A 27597-nucleotide genomic window follows, 5' to 3' on the forward strand; every position below is an offset into this window, starting at 1 on the left:
GCCTACTCTTAGTCTGTTTCTTCCCCTCACTGAGAGGTTCTTCTCTGGGTGGAAGCTCTTCCTCTCCAACTTCCTTTAGACCGGGGGTTGACCAAATCCGGCCCACCGCCTGCTTTTGTAAATAAAGTCTTATTGGCATACACTTCACTCATTTGCATATTGTCCGTGACTGCTTTCATGCAGAGCTGAGGAGTTGCAAGAGAAGCAAGCAACTATTTGCTTGTAAAGCCTGAACTATTACTGTTTGACTCTTTACAGAAAGGTTTTTGCTGACCCCTGATTTAGATGCTTGAAGAAATTTAGTTTTAAAATAGGGTCTAAAAATCACAGCAACAGATTTTTGAGATTTTAAAAATGTGCCTGTTGGGGCCGGCCTGGTGGCACAGCGGTTAAGTGCACACATTCCACTTCAGCGGCCCGGGGTTCGCCAGTTCAGATCCCGGGTGCGGACATGGCATTGCTTGGCACACCATGCTGTGGTAAGCATTCCCGCGTATAAAGTAGAGGAGGATGGGCACGGAGGTGACCTCAGGGCCAGTCTTCCTCAGCAAAAAGAGGAGGATTAGCAGCAGATGTTAGCTCAGGGCTAATCTTCCTCAAAAAAAAAAAAGTGCCTGTTAAGGTTAAAAGAAACACTTTAAACCTGGTCTCTTGCCTGTGACTTCTGGCCTGCAACAGTCTTTAATAGGCTTTGAGTGTTGGATAATTGCTAAGATCCTTGAACCCAATATACAGTTTCCTTCATAGTCTTTGTATTCGTTTGTATGTAGACTAGTTTTTCTCTGAACCACACAGTTAAACTACATCATAAAATTTGCTTCCTGGCACAAATCCTGTCATTAACATGACTCCAGTGTTATTTAATAGTATAATTACAAAAACACCAGATAGAACAATTTAAAAGCAAAAATTTGTTTCAGCTCATTAGGATTCTCCCACCCCAGGGAGAGAAATTGCTTTCAATTTCTCAGTTCAGTGGGGCTAGCCTGGCAGTGTGGTGGTTAAGTTTGCACACTCCACTTCAGAGGCCCAGGGTTCGTGGGTTTGGATCCTGGGCACAGACCTACACACCATTCATCAGGCCATGCTATGGCAGTGTCCCACGTATAAAAGAGAGGAAGACTGGCATGGATGTTGGCTCAGGGACAACGTTCCTCAAGCGAAAAAGAGGAAGAGTGGCAACAGATGTTAGCTCAGGGCCAATCTTCCTCACCCCCCAAAAAAAAATCAGCTCAGGAATGGAGGGTGGGAGACAGCTATTTGAAGAAGAGCTGGATGAGTCAGGTTTGAAACAATACCACCCAGACCTTTTATTTAATATTAAGTAATTTAATCAAGATACACAGGACCACACTTGGCCCTTATTCACATTGATGTTTTGTCCAGACACCCGCTGATGGGAAATGGTACCAAATCACGTTTCTGTTCTGAGGATGCCTTGTTGAAATGGCTCCAGCAGAGGCAGGTTCAGGCTGGGAACTAAAGCTCTTCCTACTTTATGGCCATAATGATCCACGTTGCACTGTCACTTCCTTACTGGAGACTTCATTTCAACCAATGTGTTGGTCATTCTTTAACAACTCACGATATTCCTGTCCCATAGAACTGCACAATAGGCGGTACCAAATCAAGTCCCAGTCTCTGACAGTGTGACAGACTGCATCCACAGCGTGGCTTCTCCAGTGCTGGGGCGACATGCTGAGTGCCCCAGTTCATGCTGACTCACCTGAAAGGGAAGGAACAAAGGATGTTTGAACTACAGAACACAGAAATCCACAGACAGAAAGCCTGTTGGACCCCGCTGATGTAAGGCCTCTTAAATTTGAAACCCATAATCTGCCTTATCTAAGCTGCATTATCCAATGCTGGAAGTCCATACTGAATCAGTGTCTATCATTTCTATTTTGTGAAGACAGGCCAGGAGAAAATGTGACCCAAGAGACGTTTGGTGAGGATAAAGACAAGAAAAAGGTGGGGGCACCTCTGTCAGTAGGTCTGTGCTTTCTACAGCTGCTGCTGTGGGGCGCCTGTTGAGGAGATCAGAACCTTTGGAGACCTGCTGGGTGAAGCAGGGAGAAGAGCTGGGATTGAGGCTATACCTTTAGGCATCAACCATGTAACCATCCATGCTTCACATGGGTACTGGTCAACGTGCAAAATATATCATACCAACAACAATTGGCTGTTCTGTAAAACTGAGGCTGTATATAAGCAGTGAATCCAGCTTCCTACCTTTGTGGCATCTGAACTTTTTTCTTCTTTCATTAAAACTCACCACGTCACTGTATGGGAGACGCACAGGATGGGCTGACTCTGGGTATGTTTGTACCAGTTCTGCCACCAGTTTCTTGCTTTCTTGTGAGCCTTCCTCTGATCCTGGATGTGTGCCAATTTGCCATTATTTTCTAATGTGGTGAAACTGCCCATCAGCTTAATAGAGCTACTGGTGCAGAGTTTGGGAAAGAAGCACTTTCTAGATGACTGAAACTCTGCAATAAAGATTCACATTAAGCATTAAGGAAAAGCTAACTTCATAAATGTCTTGAGGCCTTTCTATGAAGCTTCAGTATTCTGTTAGTAGAAGTTATTTACATAAAGAAAGAGTCACTGTGTCAAATTTCAGTATAGTTTAATAAAAACCAATTTCCACATGGGCTAACTCTGGTTCCAGATAAGATGGAGTCTACGCACTTCTCCTTATTCCCCCAAAAAAGTATAAATAAAATCTCCAAACGTGATATATAAAACAAAGACAAAAACTTAAAGGGTGGGGAAAAGAAGGCAGACTGACTAGGGATCTTGGGAATTGAGGAAAAACATAGCTGTGAGTTCCCTGGGCTTTCTTTTTGCTTCCTCTATATCCTGGAATGGCCACTGAAGAAGCCAGCAGGCCAGAAGTGCCAATGGTCACAGACCAAAAAGCCCCAAGAAAAGCCTGTTATCTCTAGCCAAAGGGCAGGTAAAGGGTCAGCCTAGAAAGAGAAACAATGCACCACAGAAAAAAAAAAAAAACTCCTTCCTCATTAGCAGAGGCCTAGTGGGAAGCCAGGACTTCTGGACTACCATCCCCACCTGGCAGGATAACCAGGTGATGCGCCCCTTTCTCCACTAGTGCAGTGTCAGTGGAGGCCTGCTAAGATAGAAGATTCAATAAAAATCAGAGATTCATAACATATGATCAACTGTATCCCAAATGTGCAGGATACAATGAAAATTACTTATCAAACCAAAAACCAGGGAAATTTCAACTTGAATGAGAAAAAAAAGCTGACGGATACCAACACTGAAACAACACAGATACTGAAATTATCTGAAAAGGATTTCAAGCAGCTGTCATAAAAATGCTTCAATTAGCAATTATGAACACACTCGAAACAAAAGAAAAATAGAAATTCTTGGCAAAGAAATATAAAATAACAAATGGAAATTTTAGGAATTTAAATTTAAAAAGCTCACTGGATTGGGGCCAGCCCCGTGGCCGAGTGGTTAAGTTTGCATGCTCTGCTTTGGTGGCCCAGGGTTTCACTGGTTTGGATACTGGGTGCAGACCCAGCACTGCTCATCAAGCCATGCTGAAGTGGCATCCCACATAGCAGAACTAGAAGGACCTACAACTAGAATATACAACATGTACTCGGGGGCTCTGGGGAGAAGAAGGGAAAAAAGAAAAAAGATTGGCAATAGATGTTAGCTCAGGGCCAATCTTAAAAAAAAAAACCTCACTGGATGGGCTCAATAGCAGAATAAAGATGACAAAATAAAGAGAATTAGTGAATCTGAAAACAGAACTATAGAAATTACCCAGTCTGAAGAGAGAGAAAATGGAATGAAAAAAGATGAACAAACCTCAGGGACCTGTGGTACTACAAGAAATGGTCTACTGTTCATTTCATCAGAGTTCTGGAAAGAGAGGGAAAAAGGATTGAGGCTGAAAAAGTACTTGGATAACTATGGCTGAATATTTCCCAAATTTGGCAAAAGATATAAACCTACAGGCTCAGGAAGCTGAGTAAACCCCACACAAAAATCCAAAGAAATCTACACCAGATAAAGCATAATCAAACTTCAGGAAGACAAAACAGCAAGGGAATTTGTTGCCAGCAGAACTGCTGTAAAAGAACTCTGCTAAAGGAAGTTCTTCCAACAGAAAGGAAATGACAAAAGAAGGAAACTTGAAGCATCACGAATAAAGAAAGAACAGAGAGAATAAAATGGGAGTAAATTTAATAGACTATTCTCTTGAGTTTGAAAAATTATGTTTGATAGTTGAGGCAAAAATTATAACAATGTATGATGTGGTTCTCAATGTATATGAGAAAATATTGTATGAGAATTAAATTATAAAAGGGACAGGATAAAGGAACCTAAATGGAGATAAGGTTTCTATACGGCACTTAAGGTTGTAAAATGTGGAGACCAGTAGGTTGTGATTAGTTACATATGTATAATCTAAAGAAATCACTAAAATAAGCATACAAAGATATACACTTAAAAATACTCCAATAAATCAAAACGAAATTCTAAAAAATGTTCAAGTAACCCATAGGAAGGCAAGAAAACGCAAAGAGGGGAACAAAAAGCAGAAGGAACAAACAGAAAGAGAGTTTTAAAACTAGTAAATGTAAGCCCTATGATATCAATAATTACATTAAATATAAATGGTCTAAATACACAAATGCACAAAAAGAGACCAGCAGAATGGATTTAAAAGCATGACCCAACTCTATGCTGTCTACAAGAAATTCATTTCAAATATGATATAGAGAGGTTGAAAGTAAAAGGATAAAAAAGATACATACATACAAACATTATATGTACATACAAACAAAAAAGGAAGAGTGGTTGTATTCATATCAGATAAAATAGACTTTGGAGCAAAGAAAATTGCCAGGGACAGAGAAAGACATTACATAATGGTAAAAGTCCAACCCACCAACAAAACATAGCAATCCTAAATGTGTATGTATGCATCAAGCAACAGAACTTTAAATTTCTTGAAGCAAAAACTGAAAGAATAGAAAGGAGAAATACACGTCTACATTTATAGTTGGAAACTTCAATACTTCTCTCAACAACTGATAGAATTACTAGACAGAAAATCAACAATGATATAGAAGAACTGAAAAGCAGCATCAACTAAATAAGACTGAACTGAGATTTATAGAACACTCCACCTAATAACACAGAAACACATTCTTTTTAAGTATACATGGAACATTCACAGCATAGACCATATCTCAGTTCATAAAAAAAAAACCCAAACAAATTTAAAAGAATTGAAATAATATAGAGTGTATTCTCTAACCATGATGGAATCGAACTAGAAATCAATAATAGAAAGATAGCAGGAAATTCCCCACACTCTTAGAAATTAAAAAACACACTTCTAATTAATCTATTGGAAATTTAATAAAATATATTGAATGAAAATGAAAATGCAACATATCAAAATTTGTGAGACACAGCTAATGCAGTGCTGAGAGAGAAATTTATAGTATTAGATGCTTACATTAGAAAAGAGGAAAAGTCTCAAATCAATAATCTAAGCACCCACCTCAAGAAACTAGAGGAAGATCAAAATAAACACAAATCAAGCAGAAAGGAATAATTAAGAGCAGAAATCAGTAAAATTGGAAACAGGAAAACAATAGAGAAAATCAATGAAACAAACAGCTGATTCTTTGAAAAGATTAAAAATTTGATAAACTTCTATCAAGACTAACAATAAAAAAGAGAAGATACAAATTAGTAATATCAGCAATGAAATAGGGGATCTCACTACAGACCCCTACAGACATTAAAAGGATAAAAAAATGCTAAGAACAGTTCTATTTGCATAAATTTGACCATTTAGATGAAATGGACCAATTCCTAAAAAAAACACAAACTACTATAATTTACCCAATATGAGATAATTTTTTTTCCTGCTTTATCTCCCCAAATTCCCCCGGTACATAGTTGTATATCTTCGTTGCAGGTCCTTCTAGCTGTGGCATGCAGGATGCCACCTCAAAGTGGCCCAATGAGCGGTGCCATGTCTGTGCCCAGGATCCAAACCAGCGAAACCCTGGGCCGCTGCAGCGAAGCGCGCGAACTTAGCCACTCAGCCACAGGGCCGGCCCCTGAAATAGATAATTTAAAAAGTCATACAACTACTAAAAAATTGAATTAATCATTCAAAGACTCCTGAAAAAATCTCCAGGCCCAGTTACTTTCAATGGAGAATTCTCCCAAACATTTAAAGTAGAATTAACACCAATTCTACACAATCTCTTCCATAAAATTATAAGGCCACTATTACTCTGATACTAAAGCCAGACAAAGTACAAAAAAAGAAAACTACTGATCAATATCTCTCATGAGTTTAGCTGCAAAAATCCTCGAGCTAGCCCTGATGACCTAGTGGTTAAAGTTGGGCACACTACGCTTTGGCAGCTCGGCTTTGGTTCCTGGGCGTGTAACCATACTACTTGTCTGTCAGTAGCCATCCTGTGGCAGCAGCTCACATAGAAGAACTAGAAGGACCTACAACTAGAATGTACAACTATGTACTGGGGCTTTGCGGAGGGAAAAAAAGAGAAGATTGGCAACAGATGTTAGCTCAGGGTGAATCTTTCCCAGCAAAAAACAAAAAAACGAAACAAAACAAAAAACAAAGTAATTACTAACAAAAATGAAAAATAAGCGATTAAACCAAACTTCTAAAAAATCCTCAACAAAGTATTAGAAAATCAAATTCAACAATATATGAAAAGATTTCTATATATCACGACTAAGTGAGATTTATTCCAGGATACAAGGCTGGCTCAATATTCAATAATCAATCCAGGTAATCCACCATATTAACAAGCTAAGGAAGAAAAAAACCACATGATCGTATCAGTTGATGCAGAAAAGGTGTTTGTCAAAATTTAACACCCATTCAAGATAAAAATTCTCAGCAAACTAGTAATAGAAACTTTCTTAACTTGATTTAAAAAATCTACATAAACCTACATCTAACTGCATTTTTTATGGTGAAAGACTGAATTCTTTCTCCCTAAGATTGGGAAGAAGGCAAAACTGTCTGCACTCATCATTCTTAGTCAACATAGTACTAGAAGTCCTAGCCAACGAAATAAGGCAAGAAAAGGAAATAAAAGCCATACTAATTGGAAAGGATGAAATAAAACTGTCCCTATTTGTACATGATATTATATACATAAAAAATCCCAAGGAATGTACAAAAACACTCCTAGAACTGATAAGTGAATTCAGCAAGTTTGCAGGATACAAGATCAATATTAAAAAATCAATTTTATTTACATACACTAGAAATGAACATCTTGAAACCAAATTTTAAAACGTGTACTATTTACAATCACTCAAATTAAATACTTAGGTCTACATCTAACAAAACAAGTAAAGGACTTGTATGCTAAAAACTACAAAACGCCAATCAAAGAAATCAAACGATCTAAATCAACAGACATAATTTTGTTCACGGATCGGAAGACTCAACATAGTAAAGATGTCAATTTTCCCCAAATGGATCTATAGGTTTAACACAATTACTATCAAATTCCATCGATGCCTTTTGTAGATATAGACAAGCTTATTCAACAATTTACATGGAAAGGCAAAGAAACTAGAATAGCTAAAACTTCTTTGGAAAGGAATAAAGTAGAAATAATCATTCCATTAAATATTAAGCTACATCTAACTATATTAATCAAAACAGTGTGGTATTGGTGGAGGGACAGAGTTATAGACCTATGGAGCAGAAAAAGCCAATAAACAGAGATACACATGTGTATGGCTAACTGATTTTTGACAAAAGTGTAAAAGCAATTCATTGAAGGAAGGATAATATTTTCAGCGAATGGTGCTAGGGCAGTTAGACATCAACAGACCAAAAAATAAACCATGACCCAAACCTCACACTTCATAGAAAAGTTAACTCAGGATGAATCATAGAATTAAATGTAGATAACAGACAAATTTATCCTAAAATTTATAAGGAAAAGCAAAATAAAAAAATATAAAACTTTATAAGAAAATATAGGAGAAAATCTTCAGGATCCTAGGGCTAGGCAGAGTTCTTAAACATGACATCAAATGCACAGTCCACAAAAGAAAAAACTGATAAATTGGACTTCATCAGAATTTTAAAACTTTTGCCAGAGATCTTGTTAAGAGGATGAAAAGACAAGCTATAGAGTGGGAGAAATTATTTGCAACCACATATCTGACAAAGGGTTCTTATCTAGAATAAATAAATAACTCTCAAAATTCAACAGTGAAAAACAATCCACTTAGGAAATGTGCAAGACACCTGAACTGACATTTCATCAAAGAGGAGATATGGATGGCGAATAAGCTCATGAAAAGATGTTCAACATCACTAGCCATTAGGACAATGCAAACGAAAACTACGATGACATGCCAATACAGACCTATTAGAACAGCTAGAATACAACATAGTGACAATACCAAATGCTGGTGAGGCTGCACAGAAATTTGATCTCTCAGACATTGCTGGTGGGAATGTAAAATGGTACAGCCACTCTGAAAAACAGTTTGGTAGTTTCCTATAAAGTAAATATATATTTACCACACAATCCAGCAATTGCACTCCTGGGCATTCATCCTAGAGAAATGAAATTTTATGTCCATACAAAAACCTACACACAAATATTCATAGCAGCTTTATTTGTAATAGTCAAAAACCGGAAACAATCCAAACGTCCTTTGATGGGTGAATGGTTAAACAAAGTGTGGTACATCTATACCATGGAATACTACTCAGCAATAAAAAGGAATGAACTCTTGATACACGTGACAACCTGGATGAATCTCCAGAGAATTATAAATGAAAACAGACAATCTCAAAAGGTTACACAAAATAAAGCAATTATAGAGATGGAGTTAGTGTTCACCAGGGAAAAGAGTGGGAAGGGGTGGGGTATGTGACTATAGAGGGGTAGCACGAGAGAGTCTCTCTGTGCTGATGGAACAGTTCTGTATCTTGATTGTGGTGATTTTTACACATATCTATATGTAATAAAATTACACAGATCTATACACACACAAACACACAAAATGAGTGCATGTAAAAAGTTGAAAACTGCGTAAGGTCTGTAAATTGTGCCAATGTCAATTTCCTGGTGTTGATATTGATCTACATCTAAGATGTGACTGGGAAAAGCTGGATGAAGGGTCCTCTCTGTACTGTTTTTGCAACATCTTATGAGTCTATATAATTATTTCAAAATAAAAAGTTTTCCTCTGTCACTATATCTTTGTGCAATGTGTTCAGCTCTCCACCTGCGTTGTTTTAAAGATCCAGAAACAACCTGGCAGTAACTCAGGGTGGTTTTCTGTCAATGACTAACCAAGTGCTACATGATGCCTGGTCACATCCCATGTCCCGACAAATCTTTATGGAGATCTACAAGCCCAACCTCTGGACCCATAAGCACTCTTTAAATCCTTTTATTAAAAATCTTTAAATTTTTTTTTAATCTACCTGAAAAGCTGCTTGTCATTCACGTCAAATTATTTATCAAATCACTGGCAGTACAAGGAGGGAGGAGAGGAGAGACAGGAAAGATCCATTCCTGCCTCTGGGGTGTCTGAAGAACCGTTCCAAAGTCCTGCTCATCCAGGCTGGGCAGCCCGCAGTGACGGGCAGCAACCTCACAGGCCCTTTCTTTCTTCGCACTAGAAATGGCTTCTCATCCTCCCATTATGGTCTCTAGTTCCTGAATGTCGCTGAACCAGAGCCCGGATGCTCATATACCTTCCAGTTCTGACTTAGGCCTCCTTGGGGCCTGTAGCCCCCAAGTAGACCCTTACAGACTATAAGGTAATTTCCTATCATTTTTCATTATTTTTGGTCGTTTAAAACATAAACACGTCCATGAATTCTTAGTGTGATGTTCTCCCAAATTCTTAAGCCCAGGATGTTAGATAGAGGATTAAGAATTTAATTCACTCTAGACCCCACTCTTAATACTGTGGGGCCCTATTCCTTTGTATTCGACTTCATGTGCATATTTAAAACTGAACACTCAGTTTATCAGCCAGCTCCAGTGCAAAGTAGCTAGCTTTGCCATTTTTTTCTAGCTGCTAGATGTTTGACAATGAAGAATTGATTTTAAGCTACTAAACTTCTTGGTTAAAACTATTTCCGCTTACCCAGAGTCCGGGGAGAATGAGCACGTTTGCCACGGCCCAGACCACCTGAAACGAGTGTAGGCCCTCCTGGTCGTTCCTAAGTCGAAACTATTTAAAGACCTGTCCTATATGATAACAGAAAATAGATAATAAAAAACTGTTTTAGTGTAATTAATTTCCAGAATCATAGACATTTTTGTATATCCTTGTTTTGTGAAGCATGTATAAAAGGTTTTTTACTATGTGGCATTGAAGTGGGAAGTCATTCCTTAGTACTCAAATAATTCACAAATTTGTTTGCACTTTTTAAAAACAAATTGTTTACTGAAAGTTTCAAGGTCATAGTCCAACGAGTGTATTTCATCTCCTTTGCCACAGTCCCCCTGGGTATTCAAATAACCAGCCGGGCCCGAGATGCAGCTGGCAGACCTACTAACAGCCTCACCCCACCGAAGGGCAGCTCCGTGCCACTTACGGAGCCTGCACTGTGCAGCCTGCAGTCGGCTTGGCTGAGGCTCCTCGGCCGCGAGGGAACAACTCAGGAAGACACTCTGAGCATTTGAACCATACTTTTTTCAACCTTCGAAGCTAGGATGCGGCAGCCGGAAGAAGCAACTTCCTGCTGGCTTTAAAATTTGAGAACAGAAGATTCAACCAGATGAACGTGCTCTGCCTCTCAGTGGCCTTCCTGTCCCATTCAAGGCAGGTACGAGGCCTGGGCCTCCCAAGTGGATCTGGGAACTTGCCTGGGCACCTCGCTTCTCTCCTTGAATTGCACTTGTAGATTTTTCCCCTGCCCTTCTCTTTCCTTCAAGTTTTTCTTGCTTTCACCTCCGGAGGGACGCGCCTGTCCCTGCCCACTCACTTGTGCCAGGTGAGGTGCCCTGGATTCACCACCCAAAGCTGCTCCCCAGATGCTAAAAGTTGGTGCCGGGACTCAGTACTCAGGCTGAGGGAGCTGAGATTTCCGGGTATTCAGCGGCTCCCGTTAGCACGGGTGAATTGCTTTCCAGCCTATTGTAACGGCCTTCCTCCTGGACCTACTCCAGAACAAATGGGCTGAGGACCGGGTCAGCCTCCTGCTCAGTGGCGACGTGTTCTTGTGGGGTCTTCTCCCAATATGCGACCTGTCACCACCTTCTGTGGATGATGTTGCCATTTAAGCTGATCTGCTAACCTGGGTTAAGCTTTCTTAACCTTCCTGTTTTCATCTCAAATCAGCGAAATGCAGTGCCAAGGAAAACGGAAATGACTGACAGTGTTTATGACAACAGGACAACAGAGCCATTAAGTTTTTTTTTTAAGGGAGCTGCTTAAGGATAATGTTAACATAATACTTGAAATACCAGCAATGTCAACGTGCGAGCACTCCCTCACTGGGACTCCAAAGCACAATGTAATAGAAAACATTTCGTTTGCTAATATAACCGCACCTCCCCCAAAGAGCCTAGAAATATACTTTAAAACAGCATATATGTTATAAATCATTTCCAGACTTTCAATCGGAAAAATGAAGTGACAGTGGCAGGGGGTGCAAGTATACTTGTACTAGTCAATAATCGTTTCAGTCTGATTTAACACCTGAAACAACCCTTGATTCAGGTGAAAGCAGCGACTGAGTAAGAAAAAACACCACAAACAAAATTCTTGCCTGGGGAGGAGCGGGAGAAGCCAGCGGAGGAGCCACTTGCCTGGACCCGGGCAGCCCTCCTCCCTGCTCCCTGCCCACAGCGGGGAAGAGGACCCACCTCTCTGCTCTGGAACTCAGAGCAGCGCCTCAGGCCATGTGAGTCATTAGTCAAGCCCCAGAGTCAGCCCGTGTGAGAGTTAAATGGCACTTATAGTTCCCCAATAGAATAGAATAAAATAACACATTTCCAGTTTGATCATACCCACCCCTCAGCTAAAAATGTCCCCACCGGGGCCAGCCCGGTGGCGCAACGGTTACGTTCACACGTTCTGCTTCTGGGCGGCCTGGGGTTCGCGGGTTTGGATCCCGGGTGTGGACATGGCACCACTTGGCAAAGCCATGCTGTGGTAGGCGTCCCACATATAAAGTAGAGGAAGATGGGCACGATGTTAGCTCAGGGCCAGGCTTCCTCAGCAAAAAGAGGAGGACTGGCAGTAGTTACTCAGGGGTCAACTTTTTTTCAAAAATATAAAAAATAAAAAGTGTCTCCAGGTTTTGAGCTCACTTTACAACAAAATGAATGCGCTCCAAACCGGTATTCATAAAACTTGGGAACAGCTGAGTTTGCATGGTTGACTTTTGTTTTTTCCTCTCATTGAGCTCCTCCGAGATGTAATTTTAATTGGCATACATAATTGCTTTTGTCAGTAAAGTCGTTCCCAGCTCAAATAAAGGAACTGAGTCAGTGTTCTATAATATATATTTGACCGCCCACCTGCAGGTGTTTGTCATCCACCAAGTGGGGGTGGTGGGGGTTGGGGAGGGCACCAGGCTGGGAAGTGACCTGAGCTTGGACCTGCCATTCAGGTTGTCCTTTGGCCCCCGCAGGGGCTATCAGTCAATGGAGTGGCTGAAGGGGGGGGGCACTGGGGCTGCCTCTGATTAGCTCTAGGGTTCACAGTACAGAGTCTGCGCAGCAGCCCAACTAGCCCGTCACTTCAAGATTCTCTCCCTGCAGAGCGAGGCACTGTGTCTGGCCCGCCCTATCCTAGGCCTGTCCACAGTCCGGTTGGAATAACACGGCCCCATGGCCGAGAGCAGGTTCCTGTCGGCACAGGACATTGGAACGTGTACCAGTTCTCCCCCCACCCCCGCCCCGGGCCCACAGGATTGCCAAAACTATTTCTCTTCCTCTTTGACCGTTAAGAAATAAAAATAAAATAATCTAAATTTAAAAGGCATTCAATGATGCTGGGAGTTTTGTTACGCTTTGGGAGGGGGGGTGTGTGTTTATTTTCAGCCAACCATCTCCTTTTTGTGAAATAGTCTCCTTTTAGATTCCCAGCTGTGGGCGAGGCGGGGAGTGCACAGACAGGCAACAGAGTGTAACGTTTTTGTTGTTTGCAGAACCTGAAAAATGTGTTGTTTTCCTTTATTACATCTGTGTTGGTGATAGCCTTTATTAGAGCAAGAGACAGTATCTGCTTTTATTGCTTCTGAAATGTGTATATTTAACATTGTCAGCTCCAGGCTGTGTGAAAGGAAGTCCTATTTTTAAAACATTATTTTGACTGTAGTATTTTTTGCTTACTGTTCCCATAACCTCTCTGAGGCAGTAATGAGTCCTTTTTGATAAAGTCTGGTCTCAGACGTGGGGAAAGTGACCTCCAAGCTCTGGGACATCGGCCCCTGCTGTTCACCCTATCTGTATGTACACACGGACTGCTTCTCTCCGCCTCCCGGTCCACGCTGGGGCTGCTCATGACCTTCCTCAGTTCACTCCCTTGACAAAGGAACTCACAGTCTCGAGCCCCTGCCCCCGCCCTATACCCTACAAATGTTTCTGTAATGTTCCCCTTCAGACTTTCAGTTAGGCTGGTTTCTCTGCTTCCAGCCTGCTGGCTACCATGTCCGAATGATCTGAATGATCTGAATCATCTCTCCCAGCCGTCCCTCTGGGCATTCGGATTTCAGGCCAGATTTGAGGCTTCTTGCTGGCAGGGCTCAGAGACTGCCCTGCATCCTCACGACTCTCCCCCTGCGCCTTCTGGGGCTCCTTTTAACACTCCCGCCTGAGGGTAACAACAGAAAGGGCTTCCAATTCATGAATGAGAACATGTCTACCTCAGGGGCTATTTTCAGAGTGGGACCCCACTGCAAGCTCCTGGCTGCTCACGTCCATTTCAGGACAAGGGAATCTGCTCGCTCCGGACACGAGCATCATTGAAGTCAAACCTGGTGCTGGGCTCTCACAGCCTCTTGACCCCCTAATTTAAAAATATTCACTATCAGCTGATGCTCCAATTTCTTCTCAGCATCCAGCACGACGGTCTTTAATGTGAACAGGGCCAGCTGCAGAAAATGTCAGCCCTGCGGCTGGCTTGGTGCCTGTGGGCCGAGGGGGCAGGGAGCACAGCTGAAGGATTCCAATTCTCATGAAGACATCACTGAGCTCTGCAACTTCTCCCCAATTGAAACTGCTTCCTGTTCGGCTCCCAAACAGTCCTCCACTTCCTTGTGTACTTGAACTCGGGCCAGAGCTGTTTCTTAGTCCCTACTGTTCTTATTCTGCACTGTACCTAGGCAGAAATGTTTCTTTCAATAGAGCAAGCTCCTTCGGTTCCGCTACGAAGCAAGAGGACGAGGAGCCAGGAGACCTCCCCGAGAGAGAGGGTCATTTTTGGTCACCTTGCTTCAACTGGAACGTTAGACACAAAAAAGCAAGGCCAGTTTAGCTTTGTTAGTGCCATTCTTCTCCATGCTGCTCATGCTGAGCGCAGGCTGAGAAGAAGCATACTGAGGAATTTTAAGCCAGCTGCTTATAAATGTTTTTTAAAAGCAGCACTCCCAACTATTTATATTACATTTGTATTCATGGGAAGAAAATCTCTGCCCAGACTAAAAAAACCTCTTTGAAAACCCTCTGAATCCTGCCTCAACCACTGCAAATGGGCACTTCTGCCCTCCGCCTGCCCAGACTACAAAGAGGGCTCTCAGGAGCAGAGAGAGAAGGTGTGAAGGGTTAAACCTTATTTCAAAGCAGCCTCATTTCCCCAGTGCTAGCGTCCCGAAATAGGTGAGGTTCAAGTCAACAGATACGATCCACTACCACAGTACCGGAAGAAGGCCACCTTAAAAAGATGCTTGGTCAAACCTGACGGCATGTGTAAGTGTGGTTTTATAAAGGGATGATAATTTTTACTTCAAAACGTATCCAGTCCTTGAAACGAATCACAGAAACGACACTTTCCAAATACACGTAGGCTGCAGGAGGGCTAAGAAGCATCCTGATTACCACCACCTGAAGCGTGAGGCAGTCATCACTCCGTGAGATGGCTGTTTGGCCAGAGGGGGCCAGGGTCCTGGGAGAATGGATTTTCCCGATCATCAGATTAACCAAGATGAAAAAATTAGATAAAATCCACGTTGTAGAAAGTCTAGGAAACAGACACTCCATGCAACAGCTGGTGGGAGTGAAAGTTGGTGCAACTTTGAAGAACTTTACCTTTCAAACTGTGAAAGCATATACCTTTGCTACCTAAGGTCGCCATACTAGAGAAATTCTTCTCACAGATATACCTACATGTATGCAAAGGACACTATTAAAAATGTAGTGATGAAATGTGGGGACTAGCTAAATATGTTACAATGCATGCCTACAATGAAATACTATACAGCCGTTGAAAAGAAGAAGATATGGCAAGTTGTTTTTTTTTTTAGGTTTCATTAGTTTTACTTCTGTAACCTTTAAATCATACCTCACAAATTAGATTTTGTCACAAGTGGATTTAGTGGAAGCAGAGGAATCAAGTTCACTATTTTCTGAAACACTGACAACAAAAGGGAAGGGGACAATTACTTAGAAAAGATGATTCACAGAAGACCACCAGAAAACTCTCTAAACAAAAACTAAATAATCATTCAGTTTAGTTCTAATGGGTAAAGGATTTTGTTACAATTAGGAGGTGCTATTAAATGTCTTGCTTAAGTCCATAAATCTTTCCCTAAATTTTCCTTTGCTAAGGGATAAATGGATGAAGTCAGCAGCCCTTTAGGACCTAGCAGGCTGTTGGAACATTCCATAGAAAAAACAGAAAATATTTTGTCACGATGGTAACAATCAGCGGCCAATATTCTCAGACTTTCTAATTACCAAAAGCATATACAATTTTAATTTTGAAAAACAAGGCAATTTTATAAAATCAAGCTTTAGGATTGAAAGGCACCCCGCTTTATTAACAGGCACAGAGATACTGAAAAATAGTCCCTAAAAATCTCACTAAATAGTTGTGGGCCAGGATGGGTGGAGAGGAGGAGAGGAGGCTGCAAGTGGTGGACATGCTCCACGGGCATGTTCTCGCCATCGCCCAACTTCAAGTGTTTGTCCAAGATAGTGGTTCTCTCATCATGTAGGATCGGGAACTTGTGAATTCTCTCCACCATCTTCAAAGGCACATTTTTGATAATCTCATCTTTGCCATCAGGTTTCCTGGTAGCAGAAATCCAGTACAGCAAAGCGCTGCTGGTGCCCAAGAATGGTGGGAATGTAAATTGGTGCAGCCACTATGGAAAATAGTTTTGGAGGTTCCTCCAAAAATGAAACGTAGAACTACCACATGATCCAGCTATTCCATGCCTGGGTATTTATCTGAAGGAAATGAAAACACTAATTCAAAAAGCTATCTGTACCCCCATGTTCACTGCAGCATTATTTACAACAGCCAAGACATGGAAGCAACCTAAGTGTCCATCAACGGATGAATGGATAAAGGAGATGTGGTAGATATATAAGAGAATATTATTCAGCCATAAAAAGGAACAGAATCTTGACATTTGCAACAATACGGATGGACCTTGAGGGCATTATGCTAAGTGAAATAAGTCAACAAAGACAAATACCGTATGACCTCACTTATATGTGGAATCTAAACAAACAAACCAAAAAACCCCAAACTCAGACATACAGAGAATGGATTGGTGGTTGCCAGAGGTGGGGGATGGGAGGTGGGCAAAATGGGTGAAGGGGGTCAAAAGGTACCAACTTCCAGTTATAAAATACATAAGTCATGGGGATGTAACGTACAGCATGGTGACTACGGTTAATAATACTGTAGTGCATATTTGAAAGTTGCTAAGAGAGTAGCTCCTAAAAGTTCTCATCACGAGAAAAAAAAATTGTAACTACATGTGGTAATGGATGTTAACTAGACTTACTGTGGTGATCATTTTGCAATACATATAAACATCGGATTGTTATGTTGTACGCCTGAAATTAATATAATGTTATGTCAATTATATCTCAATGTAAAAAATTTTAAGAAATTAAAAATATTTAGCCACAAAAAAGCCTATGTATTTCTATTTGAATCTGCATAACACATTTCTAGACATATATCACGAGAAATGTACTAGTTGCTTCTAGGAAGCAACATTGGCAGGTATTTTATATCCTTTTATACTGTTGAACTCTTTTCACCACGTGCTTATATTATTTCTAAAAATTTAAAAAACACTAGTTTCAAAATAGAAAGCATCTGATTTTAGTCCTCCGGCTGTGTTATCCTTGACAATTACTCAACCTCTCTGAGCTTGTCTCACCATCATAAAATGGGGGATATTATGTACCTCATAAAGCTAAGATGAGGACTAACTCAGACAACATGCATTAAGCAAGTAACACAGTGCACAAAATAGCCACCCAACAAATGCCATCTCCCCTTCTTGCCAAGAAACCTTGGGAATCCTCTTAATTCAACCTCCTTTTCTTATTGGTAAGAAGACTAAGGCCAAAAAGGTTTAGTGACTTGCCCAAGGTCAAGCTTGTACTAACTAGGGGAGCCAGGCCTCGATGCCTGGGTTCCTGTGCCCTTACATGAAAACTGATTTCAGGGCCAGCCTTGGTGGCCTAGTGATTAAGTTTGGCATGCTCCACTTCAGTAGCTCAGGTTTGGTTCCTGGGTGCAGACCTACACCACTTATCTGTTAGTGGCCATGCTGTGGCAGCAGCTCACATAAAAAGAAAAAAAGAGGGAGACTGGCAACAGATGTTAGCTTAGGGCGAATCTTCCTCAGCAAAAAAAAAAAAAAAAAAAAAAAATCTGATTTCATACGAGCCAAGGAATGATTCTGTTACTACCTTATGGTCACACCTCACTTTGCAGGACCGGCCTCCTCCTCCACTGCCTCACTCACCAGACTTGATGAGTCTTGATTTTTCCTAAATGCCAAATCCACCATCAACTGGGGGGGTCTTGCCTGGGAAGGCAGCCCCAAGGGGGAGCTCCAAGAACGTCTGGATCAGAGGCAGCACTAACCTCACAAGGGGGCAATAAAGATGGATGTGTGGATGTGTTTTAAAAAATCGCTTGCACCTTACTGCAGCCTTGGCACTCAGGTACCTATCTATGTGTAAACACACACCCCCCACACACATACACCATCCCAACTTCCAGCCCTCTGGTCTGAACACAGCACCCACATTCACTTACGATTGGGAGTTTAAACAAATTTTGTTGAATGAGAAACTCTATGTAGGAACAATGTTTAACAAATGCCCCCTCTTTAGCAGTCTGTGCTTAAGCCAGAGGTTCTCCTTTCAGTGATATTTATACATAAGCCATTTGGGGCACAGTATCCTGGTTAAAATGGAAGGACTTTCAAAATGCTTTGTTAGGGGGATTTGGTGATGGCTGGTCATTTCTTTTTCTGTTTGGATGATTTTCTTCAAAAGAAAGCTTTCCGATGGTTGCGGCTAAGGTTACAGTGCGCTTACCTCCTTTCCTAATTTCATTCAAAGCGTCCATCTATCTTGTCAAGAACAAAAACCAAGGTGTCTTAAACGCCTATAGGAATGATATCTTGGCTCCTACCAAGGGCAGAGGGCAAAGGGAGCCACGCCGAAAAGGATAAGACAGCGCGTCGGAACAGTGGGGGACGGTGTGCATTGACAGATTATTAGATAAGGAGCTTCGACAGCAAAGCATTGGAAGGAATGCGAGAGAGTGATAAATGGAGCCGTGAATCATTAAGACGTTTTCCCTTTCCGTATTCACGCCCTGCATCTGCTTGGAACTTCACAGCTCCAAGTTCTTTCACGTAAATCACAGTTCGCTGCTCATCAACAGCCTGTGAGTCCCCCTCCTGATCTTGTTCCAGTGGCAACAGCCGGCCCCGGGGATGAATCATGACTGGTCCAAGTCGGTGGTTCTCAACGTTGGCCATACAATACAGTCACCTGGGGAGCTTTGCAAACATCCCAACGCTGCGACCCCACCCCAGACCAATTAAATCACACTCTCTGGGGGTGGAACTCATGTACTGACATTTAAAAAAAGCTCCTCAGGTGCATGCAATGTTCAGCCAGGGCTGGGAATCACTGGTCAAAGCCAAGCATGACGATCCCATTCCTTTTTGCCAATTACCGGGCTAGCGCAGGCCACGTGACCCAGTTCTAGCCAATGAGACACGGAGGGAGGTGGGCTGGGGTAGAGGTTCTTGGAAAGGTTTTATAACCAGATTGAAGGCCAGACATATGAGTGGAAACTCCTCCACCCCTTGCTCACTAACCAGCTTCCTTCCTTTGTGTGTTTTGACAACCCGGTGTAGTTGTTCGAGGAGGCTTGTCCCTGAGGCTACCCTCTTGTGACAGTGGGAAGATAAGCTGGTGAATGAAAGCCAAAAAGATGGAAAAGACCTGGGTCCTTGCTGACTTGGTTCAGGGTGTTGCAGTCCCCACCTAGCCCTGAAAGAAGTGCACTGACCCCCTCCCGCTAAATCCTGGCTGTCAGGTACGGACCATCCAGAAGTTACTCAAGTTAGTTCACGTGTAGCCCCTGAGCCAAGAGCGTGCTCAGGTGCCCCATGTGAAGAACAGCCGTGAGGAGGACGGCTGTAGGGTCCCCGGCTTCCCTGTGTAGGCGCTGTCTGCAGCTCAGGGATATCTTATTGATTTGTTCAGTGGTTGGAACATATTAGTAATAAAGCTAAGTGTGTTTCCCACCCCAGACTAGCCTCTAAGCCTGGCTGGGGTGCCAAAGGTACTGCCAGAGGGTGCTAAGGGGGGCCAGGTAAGGGCGTGTTATAACGGAGAAATTCTGAGCTTCAGGGTCTAACACCAACGCTGCTCCACCCTCACCAGCCCACGTGTGACTTTGGGCAAATTACTTGACTTCTCTGAGTCTCAGATTCCTCATCTGTAAAATTGATAATATGTCAAAATAATGATATATGTACAAAGCCTAATGCCATGCACGACACACGAGGATCCACCCCCTGCCCCTGCCTAGAGTGCGACAGACTTTTGGAAACTCATCAGCGGGTCAGTAATGGTGTCTTTCTAGGAACCAGCAATACAAGCACTTTAATAAACCCGCTGGTTGGTGGTGACATGGTAAGTGCCCAACAATTCCAGCAGAAATTTGGGAGGAAGGGCTCAGTCACCAAAGCATGGAAGAGTCTAAACTCTGCTCCCAGACGTCCCTGCAGCCCTGCAAAGGAAGCCCCATTGCCTTCCAAACAGCAGCACCGGTGTCTCGCCCCATAGCCACGGTCACCCACACAGACTAACTTCCTGGAGGATGACGACCATGTCCTCTAACCCTCCTCTCTATTCTCTTTCTTGCTTCACCTCAGTCAGTGCTCAGTAGATGCCAGTACAAATGAAGGGGGAAAAGGGAAAAGTTTCTGGGAGATTGTCAGTTCTTCAAGTCATAAAATGCTGCAGCATTTGTCCCGAAGAGGCGTTCCCTCAGGCCTTTGAAGGAGGTTAGGGACCATTATGTTACTTACATCTGTAAATACAGGATTAGCAGATGAAAGGATGTTTTTGTTAAGATGTGACAAGTCACCCCGCGCCTTACCTTCCTTCACGCTGGAAAGCAGGAAAGAACACAGACTTCCTAGCAATTACAGAAACTGACCAAGAAAACCACTTGATCACTGGGAGAAAAATCAGTCAGCTTCCGAAATCACTCTGAAAGCCTGGCTCTACTAACAACAACAAAATCCATCTTCATTAACATCTTCGACTTTGTCCTCAGAGCTTCGGCCCAGGGGAATACTGAATTACAGTATAAAATAATGAATAGAAACTTTAGTCACTTCCGCCCTCCCGGCTCTGCTTTTCCTCCTCCTCTGGACTGCACAGTGCAGAAGGCTGCGCCCTTCCAACCCACACAGTTTGGGGAAATGCATTCCCATGCCACTAACTAGACTCCTAAGGTCAGTATCATGCAAAACAAACAATTCCCTCAGCCCAGCGTACAAGCCAGACACGGGCCCAGACACTGAACGCATTTTGAGATCATTTAAGCCCCATTTTGGCGTCTTAGGATATATGCTTCACAGAGAAAGAACAAAAAAAAAATTGGGGGGGGATGTCTTTTCACCACAGCCAAAGTTGCCACTGCCAATCTAAGGTTCCAGCTCTCAAACGGATGGGGCGGAGTGGGGGAAGCCCCAAGGTCTTGTCGGCACTAGAGGAAGCTGACCAGGCAGCTTTTGTGACCTGATGTGAACGGGATATGGTCATATATCCTGCAAACGCCAGCCTTTTTGGGGGGTGGGGGGAGACGCCACGTGAGCCAGGGGAAAGCAAAGTTCATTCTACACCACTAGACCAGAGCCTGAGACACAGACGTGTAAAAACTGTTGCGAGAGAGGCCTGGCTATGCATTGTATGCTTGGTAACTCAGAAGGAAAGCCCCCGAGTCTGCGCGTCAGAGAGGCAGAGAAGAAATACGAAACAGATTAGAGGTAGGTAGGATAAGGGTCAATAACTTTCAACCAAGCCCTGCTTTTGGCTTTCTCCATGCCCGCAACCACGGCTGCAGAAAGTTTCCCCACAAAACACATTGGAGTCAAGATAAAGGCACCATCATCAACCTCAAATGGTCCCCGAAATCCTATACCTTTCATGTCAATTCCCAAATTCAAGTTTCATTATGACTTTCAAACCTTCTATACTCTCTCCAGACTTCTGACATCCCTCTTGCCTCTCCCGCCCGCATCGTTCTCAACAGATGACCCTACCTCCTACTCCATAGAGGGGCCTGGGAGCGCGAAGATCTGGGTTCCGCCTCAGCCATACTTAACCTCTCTCGTCTCCAGGTCCTCCTCTGACCAGGCAGGTGGCTAAGCTGGAGATCCTGATGACTCTCCCAAATTCTACCAGCAGCACTTTCCCACCTGCTCAGATCTATTCTGGACAGGGTGAGTTCTAGGACAGCATCCCCCCCCATGCCCCTGCAGGCTGGTCCAAGCTCCCCGAAGACCCTTCCCTGTCTCCACTTTGCCCGGAGCCACCTTACCCGGATCCGCCCCGGGGTCGCGGGTCGGGGCTACGTGGCGCCGTCGGCCTCCGTCTCCAGTGGCGTCTCCTCGTCCACGGGCGGCTCGGCGTCGCCCTCCTCTCCGCTGCGAGGATAGGACAGCAGACGCATGGCTGGAGCACAGGCGGCCTCCACCTGGCGCACCTGCTCTCGGCTCAGGCGCTCGCGCCAGGCGTGCACGGCCTCGCGGGCGTCCCGCGCCGACAAGTGGAAGGGCCGGTCGGCACCGTAGGCCGCGCCGCGCGTCATGTTGAGCGCGAAGGCGTCGAGCGCGGCGAGCGCGCGCAGCCCGGCGAAACGCAGCAGGCGGCGCAGCTGGGTGCGCGGCTGCCGCACCAGGTCCTCGTAGCGCAGCCTCAGGTAGCGGCGCCGCAGCCAGGCGGGCGCGCCGCGCGCGAAGAGCAGGTCGCGCAGCCAGGCTTCGCAGATCACCTCGAGCGCACCGGTCAGGAAGAAGTCGGCGCGCGGCGCGGCGGGTAGCGCGCGGGACGGGCCCCCGGGGCGGGCGCCCACGCCGTGCGCCAGCAGCACCCGGTGGAAGCGGTCGCCCCTCTGGCGGGTGCGCAGCACCTGGATGCTCTCGCGCAGCAGCCCCTGCCTAGACTTGAGGCGCGAGTTGTGCACAGCCCGCGGGTCGCGGAAAAGCTGCACCACCTTCAGGTTGAGGCCGGGGTCACGCAGCAGGGGCACCAGCACGCCCAGGTCGAGGAGGCGCACGTCCTTGATGACCACCACCGGGTACTTGCGGCACTCAGCCTCCAGGGCGCGCAGAGCCACCGGTGGGCAGCTGCGCTCGCAGGCGGCGTCCTCGACGAGGCCTACCTCGGCGCGGGCACGGGGCGCGCCAGGGCACAGCGGTGGCGAGCAGATGACCTTGTTGGTCCGCCAGCGAAAGAGGGCGGCCGTGGTGAGATTGGCTGCATCCGAGGCGCGCGCGGCGGGGTCCCCCGGCGGCGCGTACAGCCGCAGCACCGAGAAGTCGCAGCGGAAGAGCGAGCGCAGCATGTCGCGCAGCGCGCCCTGCAGGCTCTCGGCGTCGCCCGGATACAGCGCCTGCCATAGATGCCACATGGGTTCGTACAAGTAGAAAACGTCCGGGTGCTGATTAAAGAGCTCGCCCAGGAACGACGAGCCAGTGCGCCAGGTGGCATGCACATAGATGTGCTGCTTCTCGCGAGACACCGCCTCCCCGACGGCGCCGCTGAGGTTGCCCGGGGACCTGGGGGACTGGCCCGCGCCCCCCTCAGCGGCGGCCCGCGCCTCCGCGCCCTGCTCGCGCTCCCCCGCCGCCGCCGCCTCCAGGCTCCATACTCCCAGGCTGCGCTGCAGGCCCCGGCAGTGCCCGGCGTCCTTGTCCCTGTCGCGGCCGCCGTCCAGTACGGAGGGGACGAGCAGCAGCACCAGCGTGTACAGCACCAACAGCAGCGCGAACTTGCAGTACTCCCGGCGCCGCCGCCGCCGGCCCTTCATCGTTCACCGACCCCCCAGAGCTGGGGTGGGGTGGGGCGCCCGTCCTCTCCCCTTCCTCACAAGTCCCGTCCCGAGTCCGCTCCTCCGGCCTCTTCGGGCCCCGCTGCGCCGGGAGGAGCGGAGCCACCGGGGCTGTGCATCCACAAGGGGAAACTTGGGAGGCGGCGGTGCTAGTGGCGGCGCCCCTGCCCTCTCTCAGCTCAGCCGCTGGAGAGCCGCCTATTGGCGGGCTTGGCAGCCGCCCGCCCCGCCTTCAACCCCGCAGCTTCTCCCCGCCTCTCTACCCGCCCGGGTTCGCCCACGGCTCGGCCAGATCTGGGCGGGGTTGCCGCGGGGTGGGAACGCCTGCTGGGGCTCCCGGAGCCCGACCCCACCTTTCCCCAACCCCTCCGTTATGAAGTCAAGTCTTCCTGAATTGGCTTCAGGCAAGGGAGGGGCTCGTGTGTACAGAGTGTACCCAGTGACGGGACGTGGACCCCACCCGGAGAACTCCACTGCCTCTTCTGTTTTATGTCCCCTGCCTGGCCATCTCTGTCGTAGGCAGACTTGCGTCCACAGTATTTAGAGCGGGGCCCCTGGTCACCATCTGCATCCAGCAACCCCATCAGCCTCGGGATGGGTGTTATGAGTTCTGGATGGAGAACTTCTCCACTAAGATGAAGACACTCGGGTGCGCATCGCATGGTGGTCCAGGGGCATTGGAGGCGGCATTCACTGCATTCACGCAGCGCATTTAACTGTTAATGTGTAGCCTTCGTGAAATTTTGAGTGTTGTGTTCCTTAGGGCTTCGCCCGCTGATGGCTGTGCACATTTTACAGACACCCTGAAGATCAGTTTACTCATCTGTAAAATGCGGATAATGTCTACTGCCTCCGTACCTCCTGGCGTTATAAGATTTGGGGGTCATTTGTTGCCAAAGCATAACCTTGCCTGTTCTGACACGTAAGCCAAAGACGTTTACAGAATCAGAGTGGTGGGAAGGTGCAGTTTCTCAGGAGCTCAGTGTTTAGAGGAACCCACAAGGAGGGAGATGTACTCAAGGATGGATGAAAAAGTGACAGGAAGTCCAAGAGGCAGATTCAACTTGGAGTTCCTGAAATCTAAGAGAACTCGAAAGGACAATTTTTGCTCTATTTCAGCAGGGTAATGAACGAGAGAAGGAGAGCTTCCTCTCACCCCCTTGGGGAAGGTGTTGTAGGGTTCATGGAAGATAAAAACAAATCTACTCATCTCCACCAGGGGAAGGTGTTCAAAATGGAGAAGTGAGAACGTCTCCAAAGATCTTCTCCTCTGGTCTTTTTCATCACAGAAACTACTCCACCTCTGCAATCATCAGCTCCAGCGTCCTGCTCTCTGTCCACAGCTCCCTTGCCCTTCAGCCACGTGTTCAAATCCTCTGTTCTCCAGCCCCTTGACCACCACCCCCACTTTCTTCTCAATTTTTCATATTCAGCTAAGAGACCTCAGACCGTTATTTGAATAACACTTCTGCCAATAACCTGAACTCCCTGGCCCTCTGTCTTTTCGCTACTCATTTAGCAAAACCCCCAACCCTGCTTTTGGCTTTCTCTGTGCCAAAACACTGTTGCAAAAGTTTCCCCACAGGACAGATTGGCATCAAGATAAAGTCATAATCCTCAGCCTCAAATGGTCCCCCAAATCCTACCCTTTTCATGTCAATTTCCAGTCTCAAGTTCAATTATGACTATTTCAAACCTTCTCTGAGGAGGGATCTCCTCTCAGATCTCTGATACCCCTATTTGCACTCCATCCCCCCTATTCTCAACAGATGACCTTACCTCCCACTTCATAGAGAAAATGAAACTATGTTAGCCAGTCTTTCGCTTTACCTCTACCAGACCCATATACCCACTTACCTCTGTACCCATCTTCTCCTTTGTGGCAAGGACATTATTTTCCAATATTAATCTATGACTTTTTCCTTCCCTCTGGTTTTACTTTTCCCTCCTTTCCTCTTTTTTTTTTTTTTTTAAAGATTTTCTTTTTTTCCTTTTTCTCCCCAAAGCCCCCCGGTACATAGTTGTATATTCTTCGTTGTGGGTCCTTCTAGTTGTGGCATGTGGGACGCCGCCTCAGTGTGGTTTGATGAGCAGTGCCATGTCCGCGCCCAGGATTCGAACTGACGAAACAGTGGGCCACCTGCGCGCGAACTTAACCACTGGGCCCGGGGCCAGCCCCCCTCCTTTCCTCTTTTAAGCAAATGAGTGGCTCTGCACTCACCTGAGAGGAGGGATATGGCTGGGCAGAATGCAAAAGGTCACTGGTTTTTCTTTCCAAAAGCCTAAACTTCAGTAGTAGAGAGTGTGGTAGGTTTTTAAAATAACCACAAAGTTTTGCCCTGTCTCTCCACGCCCTTTGGCATTGCCTACCTACACTGACTCTGGGGTGGCCTTGTGACTTGCACTGGTCAATGGGACAGTAGCAAACATGACACAGAGGCTTGAAAAATTTTTCCACTGTGGGGACTGTGATCTTGATGCCATTGGGAACCCTGAGGTTGTCATGTGAAGAAGCCTGGGCTAGCCACATGGATCAGAGCATAAGCCGGCCCAGCTGAGGCCCCCTGAGACCAACCAGCCCACCTACCGCCACACAGGTAAGAGAGGATATCCCAGACCAGTGCTTCTCAAACTTTCATGTATACATAAACCCCCTGGGGATCTTGTCAAAATGCAGAAACTGATTCGTTAGGCCTAGGGTGGGGCCAGAGAGTCTACATTTCTAATAAGCTCCTGGGTGTTGCTGATCTGAGGACCACACTTTTGAATAGAAAGATGCTACATGCTCCAGCCCAAATCGAAGAACCACCTACCTGACCCACAGAATTGTGAGAAATAACAGATGTGTGTTGTAAGATACCGGGGTTTTGGGGTGTTTTTGTTTGGGGGTTTTTTTTGGTGAGGAAGATTGGCCCTGAGCTAACATCTGTTTGGGGGGTTGTTATGCAGTAAAAGCTAGCTGATACAGAGAAGGAGTGAGGGCTTAGGCGAACTGTCTTGGAGAAGCAGGGAAAGGAACAGTGCTCCACTGGCCCCTCCACTAGGCTGGGGGTGGGTGAAGGGAGAGAGAAAGTCTATGGGCCCCACAGTAAAGAGCACCTTATTTCTTCTTCCTGGCAGTGTGTCAGGGAAGAGCAGGACTCAAGGAGGAGTGGCCGTATGGTTCATCTTTATAGAGATGATCAGAGGCACTGTCCCAAACCTTCCTGGGCCCCAGGCACAGCTTGGAGGCAGCAGAAAGGTCACAGAGACAATGATGGTGACATCTCAGGGGCAACTATGTGGACAAAACCCAATGATCCTAAGACCCCAGATCAACAGTACAGCCCTGAGAGTAGAGGAACCCTAGGAATTGCCTGGGTAAATCATCACCCCCACAGAAAGAGAGCTTGTCCAGAAATAAAGTTGTTTTCTGTAAGGTGATTTCCATCACATCTAAGTTAGTGAAACTGCTACCCCCTTTTTTCTTTCTGGTACAGTAGAGCAGGCCTCAGTGCCCCAGTCAATCACCACTCCTCCCTCCTGTTAATTCAACCACACCCTCTCAACCAGATTATTCTCACCAATGTGAGAATTAAACATAGTTAAATCTCTCTCTCTCTCTTTTTTTTTTAAGTCCCATTGATTCACATCCTCCTCTAGCACAGCTGCTGCTGACACAGCACCTTTATGGAAATCAGAAGGTTCCCGCTTCCAGACAGATGAGTTGCAAAAAGGGGGTTGACTACATTGAAAAGAGTACTCCTTCCTTCAGGCCACAGCCCCAGGCCAAAGTGTACAGCTGGAATGCGGAGCGTGGCTCGGTTCCAGCCTGTGCTTGCATCCTTCTGCCAGGCGCCCCCGCCACACCCATGTCCTGCTGCCACTGGTTTCTCCGCCCGTTCCTCTCAGCCCGGCTCCTGGGTGGAGTTGTCCATACTTGTTCTCTCCCAGCTCTCATCTGCTCATTCATCAGCATGCTCCAGTCTGGATCCCACCCCCACGCTGCTA

General features: G+C 45.6%; 1 protein-coding gene across 1 annotated transcript; it reads right to left on the bottom strand.

Moving 5' to 3' along the window:
* Window positions 1–1291: 1291 nt before the first annotated feature.
* On the bottom strand, window positions 1292–23837 carry CHST7 (carbohydrate sulfotransferase 7). The gene is made up of 2 exons (XM_046672714.1): window positions 22096–23837; window positions 1292–1726 (listed from the first exon to the last, which is right to left on the bottom strand). Exon 1 carries the CDS (start codon window positions 23584–23586, stop codon window positions 22126–22128), a length of 1461 nt encoding a protein of 486 aa, XP_046528670.1. The 5' UTR covers window positions 23587–23837; the 3' UTR covers window positions 1292–1726; window positions 22096–22125.
* Window positions 23838–27597: the final 3760 nt, after the last annotated feature.

This window comes from Equus quagga, chromosome 10, assembly GCF_021613505.1.
Source record: "Equus quagga isolate Etosha38 chromosome 10, UCLA_HA_Equagga_1.0, whole genome shotgun sequence".
Lineage (NCBI taxonomy): Eukaryota > Metazoa > Chordata > Mammalia > Perissodactyla > Equidae > Equus > Equus quagga.

What these genes read in the sequence shown, in the direction of transcription:
- CHST7 (XM_046672714.1), bottom strand. Translation starts at nt 23,586, where the DNA reads ATGAAGGGCCGGCGGCGGCGGCGCCGGGAGTACTGCAAGTTCGCGCTG.